The 11,614-nt window shown below is 33.7% G+C and overlaps 1 protein-coding gene across 5 annotated transcripts; it reads left to right on the forward strand.

The window, feature by feature from the left end:
* The first annotated feature begins 1,032 nt into the window (after nt 1-1,032).
* Nucleotides 1,033-10,790, forward strand: LOC100815645 (VIN3-like protein 1). Of its 5 annotated transcripts, none has more exons than XM_041017923.1 (7): nt 1,049-1,372; nt 4,407-4,639; nt 5,674-5,772; nt 6,931-7,559; nt 8,714-9,024; nt 9,130-10,327; nt 10,427-10,790. In XM_041017923.1, exons 4-6 carry the CDS (start codon nt 7,108-7,110, stop codon nt 10,323-10,325), a joined length of 1,959 nt encoding a protein of 652 aa, XP_040873857.1. In that variant the 5' UTR covers nt 1,049-1,372; nt 4,407-4,639; nt 5,674-5,772; nt 6,931-7,107; the 3' UTR covers nt 10,326-10,327; nt 10,427-10,790. The 5 variants fall into 5 exon arrangements, with proteins under 5 accessions (XP_006584846.1, XP_040873857.1, XP_040873856.1 ...); XM_041017922.1 differs by lacking the exon at nt 4,407-4,639 and adding an exon at nt 5,511-5,586; XM_041017924.1 differs by lacking the exons at nt 4,407-4,639; nt 5,674-5,772.
* Nucleotides 10,791-11,614: the final 824 nt, after the last annotated feature.

Below are 11,614 nucleotides of genomic sequence, written 5' to 3' on the forward strand. Positions count from 1 at the left end.
AAACAATCAATTGTTTTTTTGGTGATTGTATAATCATGAAATATTTTCCTAGCAATTTAACAACCATTAAAATAGTTTTATGATAATCTCAACTATAACATTAGTAACAGCGTAAAAAGAAAAAAAAATATTGCTTGTCTATCGTGTAATACTTACAATTTTTACATATGAGGTCAAAACAGTAAAGTGCAGACAATTATAGAAATTAATTAAATAAATAATAATAATTTTTTAATTAGTTGTTATTATTTTATATCATATCTTTTGTAGTATATATTCCTTTCCTTAAAGGAATCAAATTTCATGTAAAAAAAATTCAAATTTCTCCTTTTTTTTTTAAATTAAATAAAGAGACTTTTTTCTCTCTCAATTAAACTGCATAAAAGTATTTTATTTTATATTAATTTTTTTAGAAAGTCTAAAAAAATATAGTAGTACTTTGAAAGAATCAAATATTATTGTTTGGTTAAATTGCAAATTTAGCACCCGGATCGTTTCAAAATTTGATTTTAGTTTTTCTATAATTTAATTTACTAATTTAGTTTCTAACTTGATTATAATCACATTTTCAACCCTAAGAGTATACGTTGATTGTTAATTGTTTATTACGTTTTTATTGAACGTTGACCGTCACATATATTTTTTTTAGAAGTTGACATTAATTATGTGCATGAAATTAATGTTCAATAAACTCACGACACATGACGGTCAATGTCTAATAAAAATGTAACATGTGATCGTTAAAAAAACAATTAACCGTTAATGCAGAATATTGAAGATTAAAATAATGGGATTAAAAAATTATAAGACTAAATTCATAAATTAAACTATAGGAAAAGAAAAATCAAATAGGATATTTAGGGTGACAATTAGAGTAAAAAAATAATAAAATAATAAAAACTTCAAATTTTATATTTTATTTTAATTTAAAATTTTCATCATTTAGTTTTCAGTGTGTAGAACCTACTCTTAGGCCTTTGACGTGAATATGCCATGATAAAACGGAAAGGAAAGCAAGAAAAGAAAAAGCGTACTCCTATGTAGTGAGCGAGTCAGTGTTAGCATAAAAAATATGGAGTCGAAAGAGTGTGGGAGTAAGTAGATGTGTAGTGATAACCGTGCAAGTGCAACTGCAGAAAAGCCCAAACCATTGTTATTTGTTGCTTTCAAACTCCTTCCTTCCCACGCACGCGCTTCTCCGCGCGTCACTCTCGCCGTCTTCTCTCTCCCTTTTCCCTTCTATAACGTGAACAACTCGTACAACTTCTTCTCTCTCTTCAACAACAAACAACTAACACGAAGAAGAAGAAATTTCTCTGCGCTTGGATTCATTCATTTATTCTCTGAAGAAAACCCTCTCCTTTCTCCCAAGGTGCGTTTTCTGCAGATACTATTCTCAACTTTACCCAAAATTATTACGACTCTTTTTTTTATTTTTATATTTGTTCATTTTTTTTACTTTATTTTCGTCTATTTTTTCGCCTCTCTTTTCACCGCAGATTCGTTCTTCGTTCTATTCATACACTCTTTTTTTTTACCTTCTCTATTATCATGTCATGCTTTGTAATTCTGTAACAAAACACGCGTTTTCGTTCTTCCTTCGTTTATATTCGCATATTGGAATTGTTTCTATTTGTGGTAAAAAAGAAAAAAAAACTCGCTTTGATTTCACTTCTCGTCAATGCGGACGGTGCAATGTGTGTGGAAGAAGCTGTTAAATCGCTATGTACGAGGCCTTATCGAGCACTCTTCACTTCTAACTTTGTCTTTCGTATCTGTGTATAATAATACGCATTTAAAAATAAACAATTTTGGTCGTAGCAATTGGGTGTTTGAGATACTATTGTGGGTAGGTTTCTATGCTATTTGATTTGTGTTTATTTTTATTCTTTGCATTGAGGCATTGTAGATTGTGATTACACGGGGAAGAAAAAATGGACGTAGTGGCGTATGATTTTAATTTTTTTTTCCTTTAATATTCTGTGTTTATTTTGTAGCTGGAATATTTGATTTGGTTTTCCTATCCTGCATTGTAGTTCCATTTATTGCTGGTCTGTTATATTCTGTTCGTGAGCCATATTCTGGTATCCGAGTATATAAATCCGCATTGTCCATATGAAATGTCATGGCTTTTTTGTTTGTTGAAGTAAAGGTAGAGGTGAACTATAAAAAACAAAACTTTCGTGTTAGCATTACTATTTAGTTGTTTGTTCTTGATCTTGAACAGCTGGAATTTTAGCTCAAGTAAGCTACTTGTCATGTTAAACATTTGTGAATTACCATTTGTTAACTTTGTTTGATGTATTTCCATAATTGAGACTTTATTTTGTAGTTTACTTTTCTTTATATTTGGCATAGAGTGGAGTGGTAACTCATGACACAGCTTTGATGTTCCCACTAATATAAACATCCTTGTAATGCTATATCTCTGTGTTTGTCAGGAAAGGACCATTAGGTCATAGCTTTTAGCAATTAGAAATGGATTTAGAAGAGAAGTTCCTTGCTAAATGTATGGTTCTGTGCTTCTTCTTGAGTCTACTCTTTTAAAAATTTTATGATAATTTGTTTTCTCTTTGTGTGAAATATCTAGAGCCGAGTGTTGACTAGTGTTGTATTATTATTCTATTTTGATATGTTAGTTTATTGTAAGTATACCGTGGGATATGGTGCAGCGGTAAAGTTGTGCCTTGGTGACTTGTTGGTCATGGGTTCGAATCCGGAAACAGCCTCTTTGCATATGCAAGGGTAAGGCTGCGTACAACATCCCTCCCCCATACCTTCGCATAGCGAAGAGCCTCTGGGCAATGGGGTACGAAGATAAGATAATATAACCGTGGGATATGGTATGTGAGTTTGGGAAAGATGGACATGTGATTAAAAGTCTTATCACCTCTATAAATTGTGTGTTGAATGTTTCTGTTATATTACCAGTGTTCTTCCATTGAAAGTCATGCTGCTATTTCAATTATGTCTAACCATGTGGTTACTTCTGTTTTCTTTTCTGATAAAGACTTAGTTTTGTACAACTTGTCATTTAGAAGGGTTTTTTTTGTGATTTTGTCCATATATCATTGTTATAATTTATATATTATATATTGTAGCCTCATTATTTGTTGCATATGACTGTTCTGTGCTTGCTTGGTCAAGAATCTTGAAACTAAAATGTTCAAATAAGATGGTGTTGAAGCTGCCTATGCTTTCTTGGTTTATCATTTATGTGAACTTTATTTGGCCCATATGATGAAATATATTGTAGTTATGAGCTAAAGTAAAATATAGTATTCCAATGATGTGATGTGCCCTGTTTGCATATATGCTAGAGATTAGTTCTGCTGTTCAACTACTTTTTAGAGTCACGGATTGATGGTGTTATATCAGGGATAGGCTTGTGATGTTTTTTTCTTAAACAAATTCTAAACAATAAACATGCATGGTTACTAATTATTATTGTTGTATTTCCCCCTTAATCTGAAGAGTATAGTTTCAGAACACAATTGTAGCAATGGCTTACAAAAGTGTAATATCCAACAGTCTTTCCCTTCCTTTTTCATTTTAAATTTGAAATAATGTCATACTAAATGAAAAATAGTACAGATTGTATTTGTTATATTGAAGTGTTTTAAATTGTGTAACCTCTACATTACCTTATTTAGGATAATAATAATACATTAATACTATTACTACTACTACAACTAATAATAACGTGAGATGAGAGTAATTCAAATTTTTATTAACTATAATTTAGGGAAGGTTATTAAGTATTAGATAAAACCTATCTATGATTTAACTTTTCCAATGGGATATTCTTGGTTTTTCCTTATAATGATTTATAAGAATAAGAATATCCAATTTATTTCCCCCCTAAACTTGGGGATATAAATTTTAACCCCAACGGTGATGTTCTTTTTAAAACTAGGGATGTAAATCTTCAGTAGTAAAATATTAAACTATTCTGCATTGATTTTCCATATTAATTAACTACTCAAGCATAACATTTATAATAAAAATAAAAAACTAATGTGTTCATTTTACAAAACCCTAAGTTGTTTGCTGCTAAGAGTCCCAAAGTAACTACTACTTATTCTTTTGACATTCTGACTATTTCACCTAAGAACTGTAATCTATTAGCTGAACATACATTAATGGTTTTATATAACGTCTCTAACAATCCCTCTCATGCAAGAGCCTTTTGGGCCTGAAGCATGGACAATCACTATGTACTGGTCCACCTACCATCTGATGAAATTCAACTTGTTATTATAAAAATCGGGGCAGCATAGCTAAAATTCTACTTGGTCATAAGAGGCTTTGATACCATGCCATGAATCAACTATTCAAAACCTTTTAAGCTATTAGGTGAAGAGACATGAATGGTTCACCCTCTTAACACATAGTTGTGCTTTCAGATAATTTTTATCCTTGTCAACGAGGCACTAAAGGCAGGCCTCACTTGAACCTGAAAGTCTTATGGTGTTGATCCCATTGGCCACTTACCTCAGTGCCTTAGGCACACTTTTGATGTGTTTGACTACACTGTGATGAACTGCAACTAGAAGCTTGGATTATATCTTACTATATTGTCAATGTTTACCTTCCAATTTTTTGTTCATCTTAACAAGCATAATGAATTGAAAGAGAGGTACATCATCTTACTCCCACATGCTATCACGTTTAAAAAGTTTCATGTTTTTTTTTTATTAATACAAGATTGATTATACGTATAAGGTAAGATTACAATAATAATATTTAACTAAAAGAAAATATCCACTTTTGTGTTTATTGAGAAGCCGTCTTTCCAACATAAGATGATGATCACATATTAATCAATCGTCGTGATTGATCAATAATTACAATCCATCTTTATATGACGTAAATGTATAAAATTTCAAATTCAAATTGGTTGATATGCATGGTAAATTAAAAATAAAGCTTTGGCACGTGCTTTCAATTGCATAGACCCCTTGTTCTATATTAAGGGTTATTCAAAATTTATCTGCCACACATTAGCCTTGGACGTTTTCCAGTAGTTGCCACCATAGTAGTAAAACTGTGCTATAGCAGAGTGGAGCAGCACTAGGTCACTACAGGATTAAAATAGCAGAGCCGTTTTCAATAGCGGCCCAAACAATGGATTTTCACCTGTTATAGAAGCGCTACCATGGTATAGTTTCAAAAACTTGTTTTTACCCCTAAAACAACATTGATTAGGTTTTTTTTAGTACAAATATGATTTCTTCCCCATTTCTTTATGCATTTTTTGCTTCAGAGATATAGGATTTGAAACCGTTCTTCCTTGACCTTTCCTCAAAAAGGTACCTGTGTTCCTTCGAACTTTGAAACCCTTCTTCCTTTCAACTTCCCAATTCACACTGCTAATTTGTTATGTTCTTTTTCTATTAATTTAACCACCATCTTTTGGCTCTGTTCTTATTACGCCTAGATTAGTGGTGATTGTGTGTATAAACTGTTACTTATTATTTATAATGAATTTCTTTAATTTTGTTGTGTAGCATACTTGTGCTAGAGGAAGAATAGAACACGGAAACCTATTGTGTGCATACTTGTGCTGCTTCACCAGTCCTCATTGTGAATATTCTTTTGGTTTTAAAATCTGATCCTATTATTTGGAATTTATTATGAAGATCATCATATCATAAATTTATTCATTTTCAGGATGGCTAAAGACTTTTACCCCTCCTATTGCTTGGTAGCTTATAATCTGGGTGTTTTGTTCAAAATCTGTGCAATCTGACTGGAGGAACTTGATTTCAGGTCTTTTCTTTGGTAGATGTTCGTGTAGAAGTAGAACTGCCATAATTGATTAATACTTGTGTTGTTCTGGCTGGTTATCTTGAATGATTTTGCCTGATGTAGTTTGGTATTAGTATCTCATAATTTAAACATCAATTTTTGCAAATGTTCCTGTCAGAAGCTAATGGATATTATTTCTTGTCAAATGGTTTTGATTAACAATAGTGTCACAGCAGTTTAATGCAAATATGCAACAGTACTTGCATAACCTGAAAATGTTGTCAAATTTTCTTGTAGTTGCACATTATCATTTGTAAATTTTTCTCTCCTGGATTAGCTCTTTCATGCTCACACAGATAAACACTTCCATACATCTCCTTCTAAGTTCTTCAAATTATTTACTTTTTAATTCTGTGAACTGCATTTAGCTTGTTCATCCTTTTATACTTATTCTCTTGTCCTCTGTTTCTGTATTCTCACTTTTCCTGGCAAGACGTGTGAATGTTTGGTTCAGCTTATTTTGTATAAATAATAAAAATTATCCAGCTTTGTGTGGGGTTTTGAAAAAGAAAAGTGATTGTTTCCTCTAACAAAGCAGTTACGAAGCATGCTACCAATGGTGGATAGGTCTATTTTTCTCCATTAGAGGCATAGATCCAATACTGATGCTGTAGCAACAACTGCTTGATGCATTTATGATACCTAGCTATATAATTTGGTGTTGTTAGTTCCAGTTGTTGGATTTTTCGCTTACTCAACTCTTAAGTCTATCATCCATGTATGATACTGTAATCTGAGGCTTAAGTGCCTTAAAAAATGGGTGAAAGTATGACTGGTTTTATTTGTGAAAAGAAATTGAATCAGTTCTGTTGTATCTGATCTGAAGGGTTAACATGTCCTGACTTCTGAATAATGCAATAAATTGTAGAAAGCATTAGTTCCATTGGTCATTCATCTGTGCAAAAATTACCCACCCTTATATTCACATTTCTTGGTGGAACCTGAATTCGATTCATCATTTATTGCATTGGTATATTTTACTCCCTGCATTGTCTTAGTCTATCTTTGCTATTTGTGTTTTTTATCCGAGTCCTAATTTTATTGTTTATATTAGTTTAAAAGTTTAATTTTTGTTGTTTCTGCCAAATGTTTCTACAATTGGTTGTTATTTCTGTCCAGTTTCTGGTGTTCAAAGCCTTTCTTCCAGTGTGCAAAGTACTCCTGAAAAAATGGCCATTCAGATGATGCTTCAAAAAGTTCAGAACTTCTTCAGCAGTTCCTAAAATGTGGTCCAAAGAAGGAACTTCTTCAAATGTGTTTTGACAAGGACAATAAAACATTTCTTCAAAAAGCAGAATGACCGAAAATAAGTCAACCAGTAAGATCACTAAGAAACAAGAGACAAAAAAAGTTTCTAGTTTCAGCCATCAGCCCCCTAGAAAGCAACCTCGGAAGGGTGAAAACCCTACTAGACTCATACCTCCTCCTGACCAGTCTTCTGATTTTGGCCATTCAAACACTTGGATTTGTAAAAATGCTGCTTGTAGGGCGGTTTTGTCTATGGATGACACATTTTGTAGAAGATGCTCTTGCTGTATTTGTCACCTTTTTGATGATAACAAGGATCCTAGTCTTTGGTTGGTATGCACATCTGAATCTGCTCAAGGGGGGGACTCCTGTGGGTTGTCTTGCCATATTGAATGTGCCCTTCAGCATGAAAAGGTGGGAGTTATTGATCATGGGCAACTGATGCAACTAGATGGTGGCTATTGTTGTGCATCCTGTGGTAAAGTTACAGGGATACTTGGGTAAGTAATTATGTTTACCTGTTGTGCTGTGGGTGATATTTGTTACTCCTCATTCCATTTTTTTTGTTATTGTTATACTGGAGTTTTATTTTGTTTATAGACATGATTTGCAATAGAACTATAGCGTTGTTTGATTCATGTAGCTTACCTACCTATTGGGAAGACTTGGTTGGTGCTGTCGATATATACTATACTAAGGTTTTGGTGAATCTTTAGCAATTTTTTTTCCTGATATAACAAAAATTTATATATTGGAGAAGAGTAATATTAAATCAGACAAATACAGTGGAATTTGCTGTCCTAGAATCATAGACTCTTACAGAGCAGAGTTCTCTGTCCAAATTACTAGAAAACAATACACGCATATCCCCCTATTCCCCTATTCCTCACATATATAAATAATATTAATGTGTAACTGCTTTTAGCTTTTTGCCCTAAACTTTCAACATTACAGTTACTATTCAACGTATTCTAATACTCCCTCTGGACCAAAACTATTGATGTTTTACAGATTCCAAGTCTCATTAATTATTTTCTTTCACATATACCCCTATTTAACACGGCTTAGATAATTATGATATATTCCTCAACTACTCTCATCATAGATATTAAATGAGGGTATTTTAGACTAAATACTTAGTTTTTGAGTAATATTAAATATTTCTTAAGCTGTGTGCGTTAATCTTAAAACATCAATAGTTTTGGTTTGGTGGGAGTAATACATAACTGATAATGATAGTTATTATTACACCTATTTTAATATGTAATTGGTCCTACTTTTTGCCAATCACTATCATAACTGCATCTAGCTTTGTTCCCATCAGTTTCAACAGTATAATTTTTCTTGACTTTCATTCTGAATATACTATCATGTAAAAGAATTTTAAAAGGATTTGCCTATGTTTTCTGCATCACTCTGTCTGTCATTTCCTAATTTGACATGTTTGCATTAACAAAGCAAATATATTATTGCAGTTTTTGCTGCATTTGATTTGTCTTTCTGAAAAGAATTGAAATTCACTGTGGCCTTGTTCAGTTCCTCAAAAGATTTGTATACTGTATAATATATTCAAACCTTTTGCATCTTGTATGTTAATAAGTGAATTTTCAGCCCCATGTTGGTGATCTTGGTGACTTGTGTTTATTATTGGCAGATGCTGGAAGAAGCAGCTAACTATAGCTAAGGATGCCCGGCGTGTAGATGTACTCTGTTACAGGATATATTTGAGCTACAGGCTCCTTGATGGAACCTCAAAATTCAAAGATTTGCATCAAACAGTACAAGAGGCAAAGGCTAAACTGGAGACAGAAGTTGGTCCTGTCAATGGTGTTTCTGCCAAGATGGCTCGAGGCATTGTCAGTAGACTCCCTATTGCCAGTGGTATACAGAAACTCTGCTCTCTTGCTATTGAGAAAGCTGATAGGTGGCTTGCCACTGTTCCTTATGTAAATCCAGATTCCACAGGTTGAAACTAATGCTCTAACTTTTATTTTTTGGGGGGAGGGGCTTAAATTTCTTGCTTTTTGGTCTAATTTATTTGGCTTATGATGGTATTTTTATAACTCGTAGAGGGTTCACTTCCTGCTGCTTGCAAGTTTGTTTTTGAAGAGGTAACAACTTCCTCAGCCAAAATCATTTTAATTGAAATGTCAAATATATGTTCTGAGGAAATTAAGGGATACAAGCTCTGGTATTACAAGAGTCAGGACGAATCACCCACTAAAGATCCTATTTCCATGTTTCCCAAATCTCAGAGGAGGATTTTGGTATCCAACCTCAAGCCTTGCACAGAATATACTTTTCGGATTATATCTTACACTGATACACGTGACTTGGGTCATTCTGAGGCTAAGTGTTTCACCCAGAGCATCGAGATAGTTAAAAACAATCCCTCTTCATCTGTTGCTATGAATAAAGAAAAAGAGAACCTTCTAACTAGGGGTAATTCTTCGGTCTCTAAGATAGGGCCCAATGCCACAACAGAAGGCTACGGATTCAAGGTTCGAGACCTTGGGAAATTTTTGCGTCTTGCTTGGGCTCAAGAACAAGGTTACTTGGAAGAGTTTTGCTGCGCCAATGTGAAAAATTGCTGTGGACAAAGTGAAATGGTGGATAAGCCTAGAATTCCAGAAGCACAGTTGCCTTCACTTTCGCGAGTCCTTGATTTAAATGTTGTTTCAGTTCCTGATTTAAATGAAGAGCTAACACCTCCTTTTGAGTATTCTAGGGATGAAGATAATGGTTGCTCTTTGCTGCAAGCAGTTGAGGCAGATGATGATGCTGCTTCTCATGATCTAGAGAAAAATGGTTTAGTAAGATCACATGGGAGTGGGGATTCCCAGACCTGGACCCATGGGCCAACAGGAGAAGTGTCTGCTGTTGATTCTCGCATAGATATGTGCAGGAAAAGGATAGCAAGCACAAACGAAGAGACTCATGATTGTGACAGCACTTTGATAAATGGTTCTCCTTTACGCATATCTGATGGTTCATGTTCCTTGGATGAGAACTTTGAGTATTGTGTGAAAGTAATTCGTTGGCTAGAATGTGAGGCTCACATCAAACAGGAATTTAGGTTGAAATTGCTAACATGGTTTAGTTTAAGGGCGACAGAGCAAGAACGCAGGGTGGTTAATACCTTCATTCAAACTCTTATTGATGATCCAAGTAGTTTGGCAGGACAACTGGTAGACTCTTTTTCTGATATTATATCCAACAAGAGGCTAAGAAGTGGATTCTGTAGTAAAGCTGGGGCATCAAATTAATGGTGATCCTGTTATACAAGTTTGTCATTTGCTTCAACTTTTCCATTTAGCATTTTGTCAGAAAAAGTCACCCTCTGATTGTTTTTGCCTTCCTTGTACAGGCATTTTTTTAAAATTAATCACCTTCCAGGGATTCATTTTTATTGCAGACAAGCTTTGTCTTGCTAAAAGGATTTGCTTTGATGATCGCAGAAACAGTAACATATTTTTCCCTGGAGGAAGGATTTATGGACATGAAGTTTCAGGATGTAGGAGGCATTATGCCATTTCTAAATTGCTGCAATGATTTTTAGTAATGAATTTAATTACGGAAGATATTAGAACCCTTTTCTTATAACCTTTATTTGAAGAAGGTACATGATTCAATCGCTGATTTGATTTATATTTGTCATTCTTTTGTAATCTTCTTGTTCCTCGTACTGATTAGCTGGCAAATGAAAATGCTTGCTTCAAATTGTGGTTAAAGCTGCTGCTGTTTACTATGGTTTTCTAGACTAGCGTTTCACATGATTTCTTTGGAGATCTTAAGCTAGCTGGATAAATTAACTTTATAAATTAAGACAATACATTTGTGGGTTACGTCTTATATCTGACTGCATGCCAAGGTTCAACTTAGACTGTTGTTTGGATACACGTCTATTTCCTCAGATGCACATAAAATACGTTAAATTGAATAGCTATAGAGTATCTTCTCTGTTGGACGTGTCTTGATATTAAAAAGCATGATGAATTCTGAAGAGAAAAGACTAATTAGTTTGAAGACCTAATTATAAATATGAAACTATGAGAATCAAGTTTGGCAGCAAGTATAGGAATTCAAAACACATTTTCTTTTCTTATTTGTACTTTGATTTTTTGCCTTTTTTTATATATATTTTTGCTTTTGCTTCTTCATTAAAATCATCGTGTTTCACTTGCCCCTTCACTATCTTCGTCTGCTACTTCTTCGTAAAGTTGAATATTCGCCCGAATTAAGTGTTAAGAACGTGTTGCATACTGTAAACATATCAACTGGTGATCCCTGTGAGGATTTGATTTAGTCCGAATTTGCTAATCAAATCGAAGTGTAGACTTTTTTACATGTGATACTTGTCATTGAAAATCAGTAGTCTTGAGCTTTTTTTTTAAAATGGTGCATATCTAAAGCTTGAAGTACGTTTTCGTAACAAAGAGAAAGCTGGACCTCTACACTTCATTCGGCTCAAGTCACGTGGAAACTTAGGGTGGTAGTCGAATTTTGTCCCAACCAGAAATATAAAGAGATGGGTTAATGGAAAGTAGTGACAATA

Source organism: Glycine max, chromosome 8 (assembly GCF_000004515.6).
Source record: "Glycine max cultivar Williams 82 chromosome 8, Glycine_max_v4.0, whole genome shotgun sequence".
Classification (NCBI taxonomy): Eukaryota; Viridiplantae; Streptophyta; class Magnoliopsida; order Fabales; family Fabaceae; genus Glycine; species Glycine max.